The sequence below is a fragment of the Hibiscus syriacus genome, unplaced genomic scaffold, assembly GCF_006381635.1.
Source record: "Hibiscus syriacus cultivar Baekdansim isolate YM2019G1 unplaced genomic scaffold, ASM638163v2 tig00002840_pilon, whole genome shotgun sequence".
NCBI classification, from domain to species: Eukaryota; Viridiplantae; Streptophyta; class Magnoliopsida; order Malvales; family Malvaceae; genus Hibiscus; species Hibiscus syriacus.
The window spans coordinates 348,762-369,663 of NW_024061947.1; the positions used below are offsets into that span (position 1 = coordinate 348,762).

At 33.9% G+C, this 20,902-nt stretch overlaps 1 protein-coding gene across 2 annotated transcripts; it reads left to right on the forward strand.

Moving 5' to 3' along the window:
• Positions 1 to 745: 745 nt before the first annotated feature.
• LOC120154594 (actin-depolymerizing factor 2-like) lies at positions 746 to 19,922 on the forward strand. 2 transcript variants are annotated; one of them, XM_039166301.1, is made up of 4 exons: positions 746 to 855; positions 2,255 to 2,520; positions 2,613 to 2,766; positions 19,916 to 19,922. In XM_039166301.1, the coding sequence occupies exons 1-3, from the start codon at positions 853 to 855 to the stop codon at positions 2,761 to 2,763; spliced, it is 420 nt and encodes a 139-aa protein (XP_039022232.1). In that variant the 5' UTR covers positions 746 to 852; the 3' UTR covers positions 2,764 to 2,766; positions 19,916 to 19,922. The 2 variants fall into 2 exon arrangements, with proteins under 2 accessions (XP_039022232.1, XP_039022226.1); XM_039166295.1 differs by lacking the exon at positions 19,916 to 19,922 and having other exon boundaries at positions 2,613 to 2,939.
• Positions 19,923 to 20,902: the final 980 nt, after the last annotated feature.

Here is a 20,902-nt window from a genome sequence, read left to right on the forward strand (position 1 = left end):
AATTTTAATTTTCAAAATAATTCAAAGCAACAACACTGCCTAAGGGGTCCAAATAGTTTCACCATTTCACATCCTAAACTAACATCGATCGAATAAATATCGTTGATAAACATAAAAGGAACAATATCAGCTCACAACCAAAATCTCAGTCAACTCATCAAAATTGCTAAATTTATCAAATTTCAATTCAATTCTGAACACCCTTTCATACATGCCCTTTGCCTTTGCTTGCCTATCTCCTAGGGGTATGCAAAAGGGAATGATACAATTGATTTAATCCGTTCGATCTATTAATTTGATTTAAAATTTTGGATGTTTGATTTTATCTATGGATAATTTAAATTAATTACTTAAAAAATAGATAATTATATTAGATACACGTTACTTAAATTCTAATTTCGCATTACCTAAAATTTTAACAAAAGTAAAACTATTAAAAGAAATACATTTTTATATAAAAACACCTTGCAAAAGATGTATTTTTATTCTACATAGCCTTAACAAGTGCCATTATGAAAAGTAAAATGTTTTTAGGGTTTTTTTTTATAAAAAGGAAAATATTATTTAGATAAAATTGTCAAAAACCGAATGAAACGTGCCGTCTATAATCTTGACACGACGTGGCAGTACATGATCACACGACAGAATGTTTCGTAGGATAACTGAATATACATCATAAACACAGTATTAATTCTCAGCTGAGCAGGTCTCACCGTAATAAAAGGACCATTGCCCACCCCTTCCATTTTTCAAGTCTTGTCGGAGGAGGAGCTCTCTCTATATTTTCTCCTTCCTTTTCCCCCGCCCTCGATTTTCATCCTTAGTCTTCCTTTCCGAACAACCTGAAACAAGATGGTATTGTCTCAGCTGCTTTTTAACTTAATAGTATATCATTGAATTAAATCATAATGTGATTTTTATGTAATTTCATAGCAATCAGACTGGATCGTTATTTCTTTTTAGTTTTCAGTAAATAGTTTATCCTAGAATTAAGTCATATCTCTGCTATTTTTTGTAATTTCTTGGCAATCCGACTGGATCGTGTCTATTTTGTTGAAGTTTGTTTTAGTTTTGAAACAATTGTTTATCGTAAAATTAAGTCACATCTCTGCTATTTTGTGTAATTTCTTAGCAATCCGACTGGATCGTTTTTTTTTTTTTTGGAAATTTGTTTTAGTTTTGAAACAATTGTTTATCCTTGAATTAAACCATATTTCTACTATTTTGTGTAATTTCTTGTCAGCCCGACTGGATCGTCTACTTTTTGTTGATTTTTCATTATTAAATTTGTGTTTCGATCGGTTAGTTGATCTCTTTATCTATGATTGGAAATTTGTGGAATTTTTTTAATGCATATACTGTTTTTATTAGTTTCTAGATCTTAGAACTTTAAATCTGTAGTTTGTGGTTTGGCGATGTCGAATTTTATGATTTTATTTGTATAAAATTAGATGTGCTTAATTTGTGCTGAAACGGAATCCTCGCTGATCTAGATTCTAGCGTCTTTAGCTGCTTGATTTTACTTAATTTTTGTGTTAATCAAATACGATTCAATATCTATTTTAGATGGCTCTCTTTTAACTACTTTTTCATCGCAGCTTACCTGTTTAATGTATTTATATGTCGATCTAATCTGTCTGCACTTATAATTTGGATCCTTGTATATTGTTACCATTACTGAAGCCAGAAAAAGGAAATCTGATTGGATATTGTTTAAAATATTGGCATGTTGATCCAATCTGTCCGCACTTGTAATTTGGGTCCTTGTATTTCTGTTTGTTCTTATTTCTTTTCTATTACTGAAGAAAAAAAAAGAATCTTATTTTAATTAACCAAACATTAGATTATGATAGTAAAGAATAGCTTTGATGTCCCTTTGTTAGGCACAAACGGCTGATTTAGGATGTTCTCAAGGCAACATAAGATATGATCCTGAGTCCTAAGGAGATTTTTTACGACAAGAGATGTTATACTAACGAGGGGGCAGTTGATAGAGGTCAAGCTAGATTTTAGTGTAAAGAGAATACAAGTGTGGCTTTTGTTTTGTTTTATTTATCGTTCATTTTGTTAGGACCAACACACGGTGATATAGAGTATAGGACTAGTTGATGTTTTCTTCACTTTAGTTCCGTTTTTTCCCTTTCATCCCTTTCTAGGATGGTCGCCGATGTTTCATTTGTATGCTATTGATGTTATTAAACATTGGGACTGACTCAGATATTTGTTTTGCATGTGATATCATTTTAATCCTCAGGCCAATGCTGCATCGGGAATGGCTGTGCGCGATGACTGCAAGCTGAAGTTTTTGGAGCTTAAGGCAAAAAGAACCCACCGATTCATTGTTTTCAAAATTGAGGAGAAGCAGAAGCAAGTCATTGTTGAGAAGCTTGGTGAGCCAACCGAGAGCTATGAGGATTTTACCAAATGTCTTCCTGCTGATGAGTGCCGATATGCCGTGTATGATTTTGATTTTCTAACGGCTGAGAACGTCCCAAAGAGCAGAATCTTTTTCATTGCATGGTACTGCAATTTTCTTGACCACCTGAATCTTATTTAATACCTCGTGTTTCTTTGATTTTTTTTTCCACCTACTATGTTGTTTTCCTATGAAGGTCTCCCGATACATCGAGGATCAGGAACAAGATGATTTATGCTAGCTCCAAAGACAGATTCAAGAGAGAACTGGATGGGATTCAGGTGGAATTGCAAGCAACAGATCCAACTGAGATGGGTCTTGATGTTCTTAAAAGCCGTGCTAACTAAATACTTGAATGTTTATAGGTTGTTGAACGGGAACTTGGATGATTAGGATGCTAAATTTCCAAGTTTTTCCGTGGACTTTTATTAATCGTGATGATAAACCCGTACTTTTGGGTATATGTGATCTGTTATCTATAGAACCTACGTGTTGAGAGTGTCTCTGTGTAGTCTTATCTCTTGAAGCTAATATGCAAGTGTTTGTGAGGGATTAGACAAACACATTTTCGAGTTCATTACTTTTTTATTTCTTTTGAATATTGACCCTTGTTTATTTGTTTCGGAGTGTTAAAGGGCATGATTTCATGGCTTCTGAGTCACAGATTTTTCCATTGTTTGACTCCAGGCTTTCTGTTTTGGTATGAGTTGTTTGATTTCAAATATATTTGTACAAGATTCTCCCTTGATGTTATCTGTTGGTAGATTGAATCAATAATTGATGCTTTATCATGTTCTCAACTAATATCTTTTTCTCGCTTGACTAATTTTTATAGTTTGTCGCTGGTGGGAAGGAAAGTCGGAGTAAATTTTTTAGATAATGATGTTGAAAAAAATTGGCTCGGATTGAATTATTTGTTCGAATAAGGTGTAGTATTAATACAGTAAACATTAAATCGCATTAAACACTATATCGCATGGAAGAAAGAGGGTGTGACACATACTACAAAAAATTAGGCGGAAGGAGGTGCGACACCCCTAAATCCTTGCGTGCCACACCCCCACAATTTTCATTCTTTGCCTTTTATAATTAAATTAATAATTATTTTATATTTTTAGGTTCATCTATCGAATCATGCCTTGTTCAATAGGTATAATTATATTGAACCATACCTGGATTCATTCTTACATATATATATATATATATATAGCTGTAAAAATATATTTTTTTGGCAACTTATAGTGTCAAGGTATGAATTACATAGGGCATAGTTTGATATAATTGTACTTAATGAGCATGGCATAATTTAATATAGATGTACTTAATTAGTCAATAATTTTTTTTGAAATTAAAAAAATAAAAAAATTATTGGGGGTGTCACACCCCTTTTCATGCGACTTGGGTGTCGCACCCCTTCTAGGAGATGTCGCACTCTCTTCCATGTTATTTAGTGTTACTGTAACAAATACTCTATTCGAGTAAATAATTTGAACTGATCTCTATTTGAACCATTTTTTTAAATATCATTATCTAAAAAAGTTTGCCAATAAAATATAGCATAAGGATAAAAAGTTAATTTTTCTTTTATGATAAATTTTTAAAGATATAACGTGTTTTATTTATTTCTTGTTAGATTTGGAAAAAACGTACAATTAAGGATCATTCTATAGACTTTGAGAGAGCATAAGTTGTGTGCCAAGTTAAGCAAGTGTGAATTCTAACTCAACGAGATGACTTTTTTAGGACATATCGTATCTGCTGAGGGTATTCGAGTGGACCCGAGTAAAGTAGAGGTTATTCTTAATTAGGAGCAACCTAAGAACATCTTAGAGATTTGTAGCTTCTTGGGATTAGTTGGCTATTACCGTCGTTTTGTTGAGGGTTTCTCCATTATTGCAGCTCCTCTAACGAAGTTGTTGAGGAATGATGTTTCATTTTTCTAGTCTGAGGATCGACAATCTAGTTTTGAGAAACTAAATAGTGTTCTGACTAAAGCCCCAGTGTTGATTTAGCCTGAGTCTAGGAATGATTTTTCAGTATACAACGATGCTTCTCACTATGGACTGGATATGTTCTGAGATAGGAATATTATAGCTTATGCGTCCAGTCAGTTAAAGTTGTATGAGCACAATTATCTCACCCATAATTTGGAGTTACCTGTTGTGGTCTTTGCCTTGAAAATCTGGATATACTATCCTTATGGTGAGAAGTGATATATCTATACTGACCTTAAGAGTCTAAAGAATCTGCTCACTTAGAAAGAGATAAATTTGAGACAATGTCGTTGGTCGAAATTTTTGAAGGACTATGATTGTGAGATAGAGTATCATCCGGGTAAGGCCAATGTGGTGATGATGCCTTAAGCTGTAAAGTGGTATCTGATCTGAGAGTATTGTTTGTAAGGTTGAGTTTGTGCGATGATGACAGTTTGTTAGTAGAGTTATAGGTTAAGCCAATCTTAGCTGATGAGATTAAGGCTAAGCAACTGCTAGATAGCTCCTTGCTATCCATTATTGAGAAGGTAGAGCAGGGATCGAGCTCAGACTATGCTGACGTACTTCGAGAGTTACTCGTATGTTCCCGTAAATTGTTTAAATAAAGTTTATTAATCATTATATTAGGTTAGTGATATAGTTTCTCTCGTTTGTAGGATCTAGCACTATCGCTGATTGTGATAGGAAATCTCAACAATAGGTTACCCTATCAAACTTCTTAGACCGATATAAGTGTGTTCATAATTATGTTAAATTTTTGTTTTTATTTATTTATTTGAAACATTCTGAACTTGAAGATACTGAACATTTTAGTGACATCTTCGGTGTGGGAAATGAGGTCATCTTTGGAGAAAGACCTGGGAATGGAGGGGTGGGTCTCAGAAGGGATTAAACGAGAGAGAGTCGGCTGGAGGATGAAGAAAGTGGAGCCGATTAAAATGCCGATAAAGATGAACAAAAGGTGTTGTTCCTTGAAGAGATAGTTAATGGATCTAGGGAGAGATCTAGGGTGTTTCAAGGTTTTGGGTAAGTAAGGAGGCACTTGGGGTATTAACATTTCCTCATCTTGCATGTGGTTCACGCAGGGTCGGTCCAATGAGTTCTAATGCCCTGGGTGAGATAATAATTTTATGCCCTGGGTGAGATAATAATTTTATGCCCCATATACTTGTACCTTATAATAGACAAAACATAAATAATTTTTTTAAAACAAAAATGTAATAGAAATTATAGTCAAACAATATCAATATTAATACAAATCAAAACCTATAAGGCTACAAATATCACCTAAAACGACGCCTTCGTGCATTTTTTTGAAGCAAAAACCTCTATTATTTTACAATAATCAAGACTTTGTAAAAATTGACTTTCAATTCTTAGAATTGCTAATCCGTTCAATCTATCTTGAGTCATCGTGCTTTGAAGATAGAATTTCAAGAGCTTCAATTTTGAAAAACTTCTTTCAATAGAAGCCCGTAACCGGTACCGTCAACAAAATTTTATATACTATCAACACATTAGGAAACATATCCATTCTTCTTGCAAACTCCATGTATGCATACATGGACTTAGAGAGAAATCAGATTATATTTCTCAGGAGGAAAAAATCAGCTATTTATAGAACGAGGCAAAATATGAAACCAGTAGATCCTGCATGATTTTTCGTTTGAATGCATATTAGCATAGGGAATCTGTCTTCTTCAACTTATCCATAATAATTCCATTAACATGTAACTCTGTCCAGATCTCTCTGCAATGTCCTACCAATAAAATCCAGGTTTTTACAAACTTGTTAGAGCAAAACAAAAATAATGACTGAACCTGGGAATCTTTGAAATAAAAAATTCGGAAAATTCTACATCCACAGCGTTTGAGCTCTTCAAATTTCATGAAAATATCAAGAAATAATATTGCTTTATGATATTTTCTTACGTACTGTAAATAATAAAGTTTGACAGCAAATTCAAACCAAAAAGCATATTCACATATTGATAATGGCATTGAAAAGCTTTAGGACGACTCTATTTTGGTTCATAGAAATTTCCTGAACTGGAATCAAGTAGAGTTGAAATGATGTAAAATTAGAAATGATCCTCAAACATGTTACCTGAGCTAAAGCCCGTCTGAGACATGCATTGGGTTGAGCCTCGGTTCACGATTGATTGTTTATGTAATTATTTCATGGCTTCAAATATATATATATATATTTATTATTTTCTCACTATTTTACTAAAAAAACATGTATAAGATTATATTTTATTAGGTAAATTATAAAGTTCCTCACCAAACTTTATTTTATTTCCTATTTTGCTCATCTAATTTTTAATTTGTCTATTTTACTTACTAAATTTTACAGATTGTATTTTTTTTACTGATTCTACTATTAAACTTATAACACCGTTATGACGTGGAATAGTTTAAAGTTTGCAGCTTGATGGCATGGAATATTTTAATAATAAACAACCACGTCAGATGTATACTAAATTAAAAAAAGTGCCACGTGTAAGGTTTCCTACAAGCAATTGCTAACCGACTTCATTTATTTATGATTTTTAATTTATTTTTTGAGTAATAAGAAAATAAATAAATGCTGCAAATGACTGAGATTGGCTCTTGAAGTTGGTGGTGAGAAAAATTCGACTCAACTCGAAAAATTAAATTTTTAATTTTATTTGACTCGAAAAAATTCGACTCAAATTGACTTCGAGTTGCAATTTTATAAATTACTTGACTTGAAAAAATTTCAAATTCAAATCGAGTTTAAAAATTAACTCTAATTTATTTTAGTAATTAGTGAATTTATTTTCAAGTGACGACAATCGCGGTGTCGTTTAATTTCCCAAACCTTCTAGCTGCGTCGTTGGTTCGCAGTTCATGGAGGGATGAACTCCGGCTGTTGAGGGAAGCAATGGTCCTGCCGCGTTACGGGAAGTGATCTCACGTGCTTTTGGGAAATAAGGGTAGATCAGATTTGTAGAAATCCCTTAATTTGGGGAACCTTCCCCAAATCCTTTAATTTGTAGAAACCCTAAATCAGTTTTGAGAATCCATCTTTCTTGCTTTTGGGAAATAAGGGTAAATCGTAATATGGGTAATTTTATTTATCCTAATTCTTTTATTATTTTTGTTTAATTTCTTTATGATGTGTCTTTTACTTTTACTTTTACTTTTAACGATTTAAAAACTTATCTGGTAAGCTACATCATAACGGCGTTACAAGCTTAACGGTGAAGAGAGCAAAATAATGCAATCTACAAAGTTGTAAAATAGACCAATTAAAAGTTGAGTGAACAGAATAGGAGAAATATTAAAGTTTAGTGAGAAACAGTGTAATTTAACCTATTTTATTTATATTTTGATACTTAGCGTTAAAGTTGATTATTAAGTAAACAAAAATGGTGATGCAGAAATGATTTTTTAGGTTTGCAAGGATTAATGAACGTGGTTGCCCAGCTAGCGTCAACGGCATACCTTACCTCGGACGAGTAGAACGGCAGAATGATTGTGAAGTTAGAAGGGGGTATCTCTTGAACTAGCCTAAAATTTGTATCTGCTTTTTGAATTTTCCCCTTCATTTTTACGAATGTTAATTGTGATTTGCTCGTGCCTATGAATACTTTTTCTGGCTCTTATATATTTCTAAACAATTTCCTAATTCTTATCTACAAATTATTGCCAACTCTTATGGATATTGTTATCATACAAATACAAATTTAGTAAATAACAATATAGGTATTTGGTTGATTTGCAGCTGAGGATTGGCTGAAAACTAGTGTTCTATCCGAGGCATTTGAAGCTAATGTCTGTCGCCTGTGTACCGGATTTTCAAATCTAGAAGAGAATATCTTGACGTTGATGGATGCATAAACACTCTTCTGCCTCTTATTTTTATTCATCATGTATGGGTTGTAAACAATATATTTCCCTCATAAAGTACTTGAGTTTAATTTGAAAAAACTCGAATTTAATTCAGTCATTGTCGAGTTGAGCGAGCTATAGCTCAAGTAGCTTGAGTTGTTGAGTAGGTTGAGTTCGAGTATCCTCATACTTTGGGAATATCTCAGGAACAGCGGGTTAATATACGGTTAATATACGGCGTTATCGAATATATTAAAAGTTATTTAACAAATTCGGTTTAGCGCTACCGGAAATGTTGACTAATAATAATGTAGTAGGTCTAAGTCATGAAGAAATATTAAAAAATTGTGCAACCGGCAAACTTAACTTGTCGGTTCGTGTCGATCCAAATTAAAAATGTATCGATCCACAACGATATAACAGGTAAAACTATGACAAAACCAGTATTGAAATGATAAAACCGGTAAAGCGGTACCGAATATATTTAAAGTGTCGGTACTTTAATATAAGGATCGACACTTCGTTAATTTAAAAGAGAATCAGTTTTAGCGCCTATAAAGTGTCGATACTTTCAAAAAATATATCGATCAACAACGATATAACAGGTAAAAATATGATAAAACTGGTATCAAAATGATGAAACCGGTAAAACGCTTCCGGATATATTGAAAGTGTTGAAACTTTATATAAGGATCGACACTTTGTGAATTTAAAAGAGAAGCAGTTTTAGCGCCTATAAAGTGTCGATACTTTAAAAAAATGTATCGATCAAACAACAATATAACAGGTAAAAATATGATAAAACCGGTATCAAAATGATAAAACCGGTAAAATGATACCGGATATATTAAAAATGTCGATACTTTCGTAAGTACGTGTAATAAATTATCGATACTTTCAAAGAAATACGTAATTATCCTTTCGAAAGTATCGACACCTGACATAAAAGTATCGACACTTTTTGTATTTGTATCGATTAAATATAAATAACATATCCGATGAAAATATAAAGGTCATAGCTAAATATCCTCTGAAAATAGATAGAACGGACGAGTTTTTGAAATCGAAGCATAATTGTTGCTGCATTTCAGAAGGCGTTTCTAAAGCGAAGTTTGTTTGTTTGTTGCTGCAATCGAATCGAAAAGTATGTTGTCGAAACCCTAATTTTTTGTTATTACAGTAATCACGATAGGATTTTTATGTATTGTTTGGGGTTTTGGAGTAAAGAAGCATTTGGGACCGATTGCAGGTAGAAAGTGATATTCAAGGAAAAATATAAATGTCGATACTTTTATTAAATATTATAGGTAGAAAATGATATTATAGGTTGTATAAATGTGTCGACACATTTTGTAGTGGCCATTCAAATTCTTTTGAAGAAAACCATTTTACCACAAGAGTAGTTATCTATATTTGTATATTGAATAAAGTGTATGTAACAAAACAATTTGATTTGCGTAAACTGATATATAAAGGCCAGGAAAAATGGAGTCAATGGGTTGGAAAATTATTGGTGGCGCATATGACTTTGAAATTGAGGCCGAGACTCGAAAGCAACCAAAGGGTGGATATATATACTTCTAGTAAGTATCAATGTCTTTTTGTTATTATTATTGAAATGGTAATTGGATTAAAGTATCGATAAACTTTAAATTGATTACAAATTTTAAATGTTGACAGTATGGCCGAATGCAAAAGGATGAAGGAAGATGGCACACAGAGTGGTTCGGTATGTAAAATGAAATTGACATTGAGTATTATTTAGTGTTAATGTATTGATTAAGAAACGTTTATGTTTAATATTAGGTGACAAAAGATATGAGGTCCAAATGGAATTCGATGAGTGATGCTGAAAAGGAACCTTACATCACACAGTCAAGGAAAAATACAAAGAACGGAGGAAAGCACATGAAAATAAGGTATTCATTAAACTTGTAAATATGTTGATACAAAATATATAAGAACTATAACATTATGTATTGTTAAAAAATGTAGGAAGTGTCGACAAGATGCAGCATTAAAATGGTGAATTCATTAATTAAACACCTTAAGGAGAAGGGTCAGTTGAATGTGCTGGGAGAAATAGGTTTTGGATCGTTGGTAGGAGTAAGGGATCAACCTATTCGGAGGGAATTGTGTCGATCCTTGATGGCGCAATTTGATGTCAGACAATGTATTGCTAAGTATGGTGATTTTTCATTTCCTCTCGGGATCCCATGTGCTGCAGCCGTATTGAGGTAGAAAATGAAGGCAAAAGTGTTGTAGAAGTCTGTAAGAGTAAGGACTGGAAAGCACTTGCCTCCAAATATGGTTTGAAGCAGAAGGTGACATGCTGAAATTGAAGAGGAAATAAAAAGTGGATCTTACGGGGGGGATGAGCTGAAGGCCAGAGTTCTATTATACCTTGTCGGTATCTTTCTTTGTCCAACGGGTGATACGTCAACGAACAAGGAATATATGAAGCTCATTTGCGATGAAGGCTTGAAGGGTGAATTCAATTAGGCTGAATATATCCATTCGAGATTGATTGAATCAATAATCACCTTTAAAAAGGGCAGCCAGAGATACCTCAAAGGGTGCATAGCAATCTTAGAGGTAAATGAGTTGAATAACTTTTTTGTGTTTTTATATAAAATGATAGTATAGTTATTATATAAAAATATAAATTTTATTATAAATGCAGGTTGCACTGTTTGATTTTTGGTCAGGCTGTGAGGCAGTGCCGACTTATGAAAGAACCGGAGTGGCACGCATCCGTGAATGGGGGAAGGAAGAGGTGGTTAGAGTGATGGTGAAGTTGAAGTTGGATAGAGCGAAGAAGCAAGAAAGGGTAATAAATGTAATTAAATAATATTAAGAATATAATCAATGTCTTAATATTGTAATTTAATTTTGAAGGTTATTGGCAAGGATGTAGAGGAGGTAGTGGAGGTAGAGGAGAAGAAATGAGAGATGGTTGTATTGGGGGATGACGGTGAGGGGGACGACGGTGAGGGAAAACAGAGTAACTTCGACATTTTGATGTCTGAATTGGCTGATATCAAAAAAATCCAATTTTATATCATGCAAAGACAATCAAGAGTCGAAGAGAAACTTGATAGAGTCGAAGATACACTTGAGAGGCATAAGGGGGTAGTGGAAGGAAAAATAGATGGAGTGGTGAAAGAAGTAGAGGTGTTGAGGGGTGAAGTGGTGAAAGAAGTTGAGGTGTTAAGGGGTGATCTTAAGATGGTGACGGGTGGAAAATTTGAGGGAGTGGTGAAGGAGGTTGTGGAATTGAGGAGTGAACTTACGGGGGTGAAGGGGGTGGTTGATAAATACTTGGATGAAGGAGATCAATTGAAGGGTGAAATAAAAGAGATGAAGAGCTATGTAGAGAAAAAATACGATGAACTGAAAAAATATGAAGAAGAAAAGAGGGAGGAGGAAGAAGAAGAGATGGAAGAAAAGAGGGAGGAGGAAGAAGAAGAGATGGAAGAAATGAGGAGGAAGGAAGTCGATGTCATTTATACACCGGAGAGTGTTATGGTAGCAGATTTGGATTCGGAATGTCCTGCACCCCAAAAGAAGAAGCAGAAGGTAAGTTGAATAAAATAAAACTTAATTTTATCTTTATTATGTTGTTGTGACAAAAATTTGTATGCAAAATTGTAGGTTGAAAAAGCGGATATTCCAAGCGGAATTGATGACATCGAAGTTGTAATTTGTGATTATTTATGGAATAGTGAGTTAGAATTGGGGTAAGTGAAATATATTGCTTTGTGAGTGATATTTAAATATTTCATGACAACATATTAATCCTAATGATTCATACAGATATTCTGTAATCTCAATGGGAAATCAATTCGCTACTGTATACGACGTTGCAACGTTGAAGCCTACGGAATGGGTTGGCGGTGTGGTAAGTAGAAAGTATAAAATGTTAAAACATATTGATTTTCTCGCCTGGATAGTATGCTACGATTCTCAAAAGTCACTCCGGAGGATTGGCTACCTTCCATACCACTTAGCGGTGAGTTAAATTAATAAATGGATATAAGTAGTGTTATAGACGGTAAATTAATAATGTTTGTTGCGTAATTGCAGCATCAGGCGTTGGATGCCAACATGAAAGAAAGTGTTGAGAGTATTGCTACCTTCTGGGGTCCCATATTGGATAACTATGTGAAATTCATCGACTGTGAGAAGGTAAGACACCATACCAATTGCAAATGTTGTTTTCGGATATAGAATGTTGAATTTTGTCAAATTGGGTGTGAAATTTGTTGCAGATCATGATCACAATAAACTACCATAATTCACATTGGTATTTTTTGGTGTTGGATATGGTAGATCGTGTTGCAATAATATATGATAGTATGTTTACATCTGAAGCAGCTAAACAGAGAGTGAATGATGCTAAGAGATTGGTATGTATGTATGTATGTATGTATGTATGTATGTATGTATGTATGTATGTATGTATGAAAGGACATTATGTAAATTATAATGCATAACTTTTTTGGATCATAACTTCTTCTTTTTAATGCAGATTAAAATATTAGATTTTTATAATAAGAAACGCATTTGGGCTGAATACTGTGGATCTCTAGGAAAGTTTCCCTTGAAAAATTTCAAATTTGTGGAGCATAAGAAGAATAAGCAATTGAATGGGTATGAGATGTTATCATAAATAGAAAGCTTAATTTATGCAGGATTCATCATAATTGACATGTGTGGTTTTCAAATTTTGTAACAGACATGATTGCGGCATGTATGTGATGATGTGGATGGAATCGATCGGTTCTACAGGGGCAACTGGTGATTTTGTAAGTGGAAGAAAAAATTCGTTTGTGGTAAAATTGTTAAATGTCATAGATTGAATGTTGTAGTTTACAATACTTAACGTTCTGACAATTTGAATATAGGTTGTTGGAGAGTGGGATCGATCGCGAATATTAAACGATCTCGTAAGCCACAATCAAAATCAACGAAGACAGGAGATAAAAAAAGCTGCCATGAGACATAAGAATAATAAAAGGATGCAATGATGTAAATGTAGGGTTAATTTTGTATTAGATTTATAATTTTGTATATGATTTATAATTTTGTATGTGAATGTAATTATGAATGAGATGAGAAAAGTTAGCAGTAGGTTGTTGTACAGGACATGTTTCTTATACACATTAAGAGTCATGTTGATACTTACTATATATGGAGATTGTTGTTTGTATTATACCAAATGTCATCATAATTGTCATCATGTGCGAGACTGAATGGCCATTCCATATTGAGGGTATGTACAATAACTACAAAATTAACTTTAAAGCAAAAGGTAAATTTACAATATGGCAAACAGGGTGCAACCATAAAGTGTCGATCCATATATAAAAGGTGTCGATCCCAGAAACATCGAAACCCATAAGTATAATGTAATAGGTAATTTTTCAATCTAACCGGTATAAGTATACCTGATTTATGAGAGAATAGGTGTAATATATATATCGACACTTTTTAATTTTGTGTCGATACTATTGGTCCAGAATGAATGGCAAATAGGGTGCAACCATAAAGTGTCGATCCATATATAAAAGGTGTCGATGCCAGAAACATCGAAACCCATAAGTATAATGTAATAGATAATTTTTCAATCTAACCGGTATAAGTATACCGGATTTATGAGAGAATAGGTGTAATATATGTATCGACACTTTTTAATTTTGTGTCGATACTATTGGTCCAGAATGAATGGCAAACAGGGTGCAACCATAAAGTGTCGATCCATATATAAAAGGTGTCGATCCCAGAAACATCGAAACCCATAAGTATAATGTAATAGATAATTTTACAATCTAACTGGTATAAGTATACCGGATTTATGAGAGAATAGGTGTAATATATGTATCGACACTTTTTAATTTTGTGTCGATACTATTTTTAAATATCGAGTGTTTTTCCCCCGTTCATTATATTATATATAGTATACAAACTCTAAATCGACAAGCCCTAAACTTTTACTAAAGGCAAGCAGGCAGAAGAGAACTTTTCCTATCCGAAGAATACTAGCGTTATCATAACAGTGACGATCAGATATTCAAGTAAATGTATCGATATTTTATGGGTTTGATTGATTTTTATATTGGAGTTTTTTTCCTGAATGTTTGTGTTCCAATTGTAATAGCATCCAACCAAAATGGCTCCAAAACGTCAGCGTCAGAAGCGCGGTCTTTCTCAAAGCTCTTCTCAACCCAGTTCTTCTCAACCACAACCTCCTTCTGAAACAAACGATTCTTCTGAGGAAATCAGGTCCTTCGAAACTCTGAACTTTAGATCCGATATGGAGAAACAAAGATGGCAGACGAGTTTTAAAGTAAGGAAGATTCGTCCCGAACGTGTCATTGACCTAGGTTTCTTGTTTGATGATAAATATGCATTTAGTTTTAAATCCACATTTAAATCTTGGGGTTAGCTTGAATTCCTTGGTGTAGAACCAAAATATTACCCCAACCTAGTTAGAGTCTTCTACAACAATGCTTCCTTACAGCACGAGCCTAATAAGACTAATATAATAAGAATTAATACACATGTCATGGGGAAGGATATATATATATCTCCGGAAACTATTGCGGAGGGTTTAGGTGTAGCGAATAAAGGGGACTCATATGAAAATGATGTAGATTGGTCTACAATTAAACGGGTTGCTAGAAATAGCCCAATTCACCTAGATGTAGAGTCGAGAGTGTTTCACAAAATGCTCACATGGTATATCCGGCCTAGTGGGGGAAAACATTCAACGCTTCGAGACAACGATTATTGGTGGATAACAAAGTATAAATCCAAATCCAAAATGGCTCCAAACATTGCTAAACTCATATTTAATACAATTGTATATATGGTCACAAAGGGAGCAATAATTTCAACTTCACTACCATATGGATGTGTCATCACCCATCTGTTGAAGAAGAAAGAAGTTGATTTTTCGCATGACGCCCCTGTTCGATTAACCCGCAAGATTGACATATTATTTATTAAAAAAACGGGATATGATTTTGTTGAAAAACTCGGTTGGAAGCGTGTCAAGGAGGTCGGATTAGATCAAGAGAGGGAGGAAATATACCCCATTGGCCATGAAGAAGAGCAACCAATTGGAGACGCAATGATGGAAGAAGCTCCAGAAGCTCCAGTTGTAGAGGATGTCACAATTAAGACCGTGATGGAATACATGGTCAATTTTCAGGAGCATATTGATTCCCTTGTGAGTGGAATACGAGCCGATATTTCATCATTGCGCGATGAAGTCTCCATGTTTCTAAGCATTTACACGTTCTGAATTGTATTGTATTTTCTTTTAACAGGTGTGGACAACCAAGAGGTCAATGAAGATGAAGCTGACGATGAAGATGACGATGATGAGGATGATGATGATCCAAACAATTATATCATGTCTGCAACGCCGCCTTCAAGAAAACTTTTAATTTTTATCTCAATGGTGTCCTTGCCTACATCCCAAGACTTCCTGCAGGTTTTAATTCTATTATTTTGTATCCATTATTTTAACATATAAGCATATAACTTTAATCTCATTTTCTTCATGTTGTAGATGTTGTCCTCAGAACAAGATTATTTGAATTTATGCAATTTTGTGTCGACAATTTTGTTGTTGCCTTTTGGTCTTCAAAGATGAGGTTAGAACATGTTTGGATCAATTGAATTACTGTAATCAAAATCATTAATATACATTTGAATGTTAACATTCAAACTTGATTACAATCTCAGGCATAACGTCGACCGTGTACTTGAGAAACTACCTTTATTTTCTGAGCATTTTCTATCTGTTTGAGTAAGATGAATGTCATTACAGTTTACTGACTTTTCGTTGTCTATGATTCCTACATATTTATGTTCGACTGTTTGTGAACAGGATCAAGCAAAATGCAAAACATACGATAATGTTACCTACTGTAAAGATCTCAATGATGTTTGGAACGCGTGTCCTGATTTTAACGAGCTAAATACACTTTTGGTCGATGATTCAGCGGAAAAAATGATTTATAATCCGGTAAGTTGCATTTATGCAATATGTTTTTCCAGTTGAACAGGTGTTCAGACATTGATTATTTTAACAACTTATGTGTTTATATAGAAATACAATTACATATGTCCACATACCTTTCACGCTGCTTCCCATTCGAACGGCAATGCTCTAGGTATGACATTCAATTTATTCATGCTTATGAGATTTTAGTTAATTGTTAGTAAAATTGCACCTCATTAGTTTGATAATTGAAATTATTTATGTATGTCATCAGAAAAAGGCGGAAACATACGAGAGTATTTGGAAAATTTGTTGAAGGCCCCTAATGTTCCGGACTTCGTTAGAAATAACCCCTTTTCATCGGATTAATTTCGTTTGTTGGTACATTATTTGAACATTGTTGTGTATGTATCTTTCGGTTTGATTATATTGTATATATATATTCATTAATTATTCCATATTTGCTTCTCTGTATACATATATATTTGAGGATTATTGAAATATCAATACTAGTTATTAATGTATTTTACATCTGCTTGCAAATGTATGCAAACTTAAAGTCTCCCATAAAGTGTCGATCAATATATAAAAAGTAACGACCCCAAAAACATCGAAACCGATAATTATATTGTAATGGGTAAATTTTCATTATACCCAAAAAAATATCAGCATAAAGTGTCGATACCTTTTCAAAAAGTGTCGATTGAAAAAACATCGGAACCCATAATTATAATGTAATAGGTAATTTTGTAATATAACCGGTATAGATATACCGATTTTATGAGAGAATAGGTATACAACCTATATCGATACTTTTTAATATTGTGTCTCTACTTTATGTCCAGAATGGATGAAAAAAGTGTCGATACCTTTTCAAAAAGTGTCGATTGAAAAAACATCAGAACCCACAATTATAATGTAATAGGTAATTTTTTAATATAACCGGTATAAATATACCGATTTTATGAGAGAATAGGTCTACAAACTATATCGATACTTTTTAATATTGTGTCCATACTTTTAAGTAACGCGGTTTTTCTTCCTTCATTCAATATTTATATGTACATCTTATACACAATATATGGAGATCGTTGTCATTCCATTCTGTCTTCGAAAAAATCAGTTGATGTAGGCTGTGTGCTTGTACTCAAACTGAGCTTGACTTGAGAACATGTTAGTTTGTTATGTCCCTCACCGTTGCAGTACCCACATCGCCTAATTTTCTTCTCGACCTTGTTCTTCGGCACTTCTTTTCGCTTGCGTTGTTTTCGTTGAGGGTCACGAACATTATTTACTACAATTCTCTGGTTGACTGAATCATTCAAACCAAACGAGTTTTCTAATTCTTCTATTAGTTTTTTCATCTCATCTCTTGCGGCTTTGAAAGACTCGTCTGTCTTTGATGCAATGTAGCATAACCTACTTGACGTTGAACGTAGAGCAGTGAACCTTGCCATCTGCATCACTTCTGGAGACACATTCATGTCAACATAACTGGGTGTAGAAGCCTTCGCATCATTATTCCACCTACTTTGAATCAAAGTCCCGGGAAAATATGTGTAATCCAAGTGCTTCAAATTGTAAAGTTGATGGCGACACGGAAGTCCAACGGTCTCGAATTTTTTGCAGGAGCAAATTAGAGTTTTCGTACGAGAATCAAAACTAATTTCAAATTTCCTATTTTTTTCTACGTACTTTGACAAAATATAATGTTGACATTCATCTGATAAGGACTTAATCTCTGCCTCAATCCGGTACAATGTCTCCCGTATAAGTTCATCTTAGAACGCACGAAAAGATTCGCCGGTAAAAATCGTAGCGGCATGGCTTTCAAGGTCGACCAGTTTTGTGATCTGGAAGGGCTTCGTATGGGAACTTAAGTAATCCGCTTTCAACTCGTTAATACGCATTCTACTAATTCCATCTTTAATTGCACTAAAACAACATCTAAATATGTCTTCTTATGTTTCAGTGCAATCGCTAGTGAAGCATTCATAGACTCGAACCTTTGTGTTGAGCGAATATTGGCAAAGAAATGATCGGATAGTTATGCTTGTGCCCATAAGTGTCGTGTATTTCCCTTCTCAATCACCCATGGATGCTTTTGGACGTTGAATTCTGAAACAACCGAACGCCATTGAATATCAAATTCCTCGGTTGTCCACCAGGAAGCCATGCATTTTGAGAATGCTGCTGTAAACTTTGGGTCACCAATGTTAGCTTGTGCATTGCGAGAAAGATGCCAAGAACATAATATGTGCTTAGCATAAGGGATAACAGATCTGATAGCCCTCTGAATTGCCCTATCCCCATCGGTGACAACTGAAATAGGTGATTTATTCATCATGGCTTCTAAAAAATTCTGTAGCACCCACTCGAAAGATTGAGATGTCTCGTCAGCGATTATAGCAATTCCAAATACAATTGTGTTATGGTGATGATTGACACCGACAATAGGCATAATTGGTCGACCATACAAATTATCTTTGTACGTTGTGTCGAACGCAATTACATCACCGAAGCATGTGTAATCCGATCTCGATGTAGAATCCGACCAAATAAAATTATACAGTGCCCCCGATTCGTCTACCGAGTATGTCATAAAAAACACGGGATCATCATGTTTTTTATAATAAAAGTAGGCAATAAGCGCATTCATATCCCCATCGACGATTTCCTTTACTTTACCTCTTTGAAGTGCATTGTAGAGGTCTTTATGTGTAAATCCAACACTATGATAGCCCCCTGCCTGCTGCGTTAAATAGTTTATTACTTGTGACGTGCCAACACCGACCTCTTTCAATGTTGTTGCCTCATCGATATCAGCCTTACTTACAGCTCTATTAGAACGCATAAATGGTGTCATAGCAGGTGTGCACAATGCATGATTATGTTTCTGATTAGACTTACTTATAACCCACTGATCGTTTGTATTTGTTGTTGTAACTAAGACTCTAGCCTTACATCCTGTTCTTGTGACTGGCGTATGAGCACGTTGACGATAAACAGTATTGACTTTTGATCCTCGAAACCCTTCTTTGGAATAACAAAATTCTTGTGTCTTCACATTCCCTTCCACGTCAAGCCGTGTTGTTCCCTTACGTGCACTAAACCCATGTTCCCGTGCGAATCCCTTGTAAAAGTACCAAGCTTGATCACGTGAACAGAAGAGCTGACCAACCAATATGTCAAATTCATCAACATTATGTACTTCATGGCATTCCTCGGTTGGCTTAACATTGTCTACATCAGTATGATCCATGTCAAAAATTTTGTTGTGCAAGTTCAGTGGTCCCGGAGTTGATGGAGATGTAAGCAAAGGTTCATTTTGAACATGTTTCAGTCGTGCTGCTTTCAATAGGATATGGTATTGGTAATGGTAGTTAAAGGGTGGGTACAACATTAAATGCGCAATACATATTTAGGTATGTACAATAACAACCTAAATATGTGTCAATACATTTTCTACCTAAACATATTGTTAAATTTAAATTCTAAATAATATTTTATAAAATATCAAAATAATCAAATAATTTTTTGTGTAAATGAAATTATTAAATTAATATTGTTGGTGGAAAACATGAAAAACTATTAAAAAAATTGAAACATAAATTACATAACTTTAAAAAAGTATGGATCCCTTTTATAAAAAGTATGGACACTTTCAACATATTAAGTAAATTTTACCTTTTCTAAAAGAGAAGAAGTTATATCGTCAATAAAGTGTCGATACTTTATAAAAATGTATCGATCCATAACAATATAACATGTAAAAATATGACAAAACCGGTCTCGAAATGATAAAACATGTAAAGCGCTACCAGTTATGTTGAAAGTGTCGATAATTTATTATATGTATCGACACTTTTGGAATTTAAAAGAGAAGAGTTATAGCGCTAATAAAGTGTCGATACTTTATAAAAATGTATCGATCCATAACAATATAACATGTAAAAATATGACAAAACAGGTAAAGCGCTACCGGTTATGTTGAAAGTGTCGATAATTTATTATAAGTATCGACTTTTGGAATTAATAAGAGAAGAAGTTATAGCGCCAATAACGTGTCGATACTTTATAAAAATGTATCGATCCATAACAATATAACATGTAAAAATATGACAAAAGCGGTCTCGAAATGATAAAACAGGTAAAGCGCTACCGGTTATGTTGAAAGTGTCGATAATTTATTATAAGTATCGACACTTTTGAAATTTAAAAGAGAAGAAGTTATAGAGCCAATAAAGTGTCGATATTTTATAAAAATGTATCGATCCATAACAATATAACAGGTAATAATATGACAAAACCGGTCTCGAAATGACAAAACAGGTAAAGCGCTACCAGTTATGTTGAAAGTGTCGATAATTTATTATAAGTATCGACACTTTTGGAATTTAAAAGAGAAGAAGTTATAGCGCCAATAAAGTGTCGATACTTTATAAAAATGTATCGATCCATAACAATATAACAGGTAAAAATATGACAAAACCAGTCTCGAAATGAAAAAACAGGTAAAGCGCTACCGGATATGTTGAAAGTGTTGATAATTTATTATAAGTATCGACACTTTTGGAATTAATAAGAGAAGAAGTTATAGCACCAATAAAGTGTCGATAC

What these genes read in the sequence shown, in the direction of transcription:
- LOC120154594 (XM_039166301.1), top strand. An exon ending in AGAATCTTTTTCATTGCATG is followed by an intron (nt 2,521 to 2,612) that starts GTACTGCAATTT and finishes TTTCCTATGAAG; the next exon opens with GTCTCCCGATACATCGAGGA.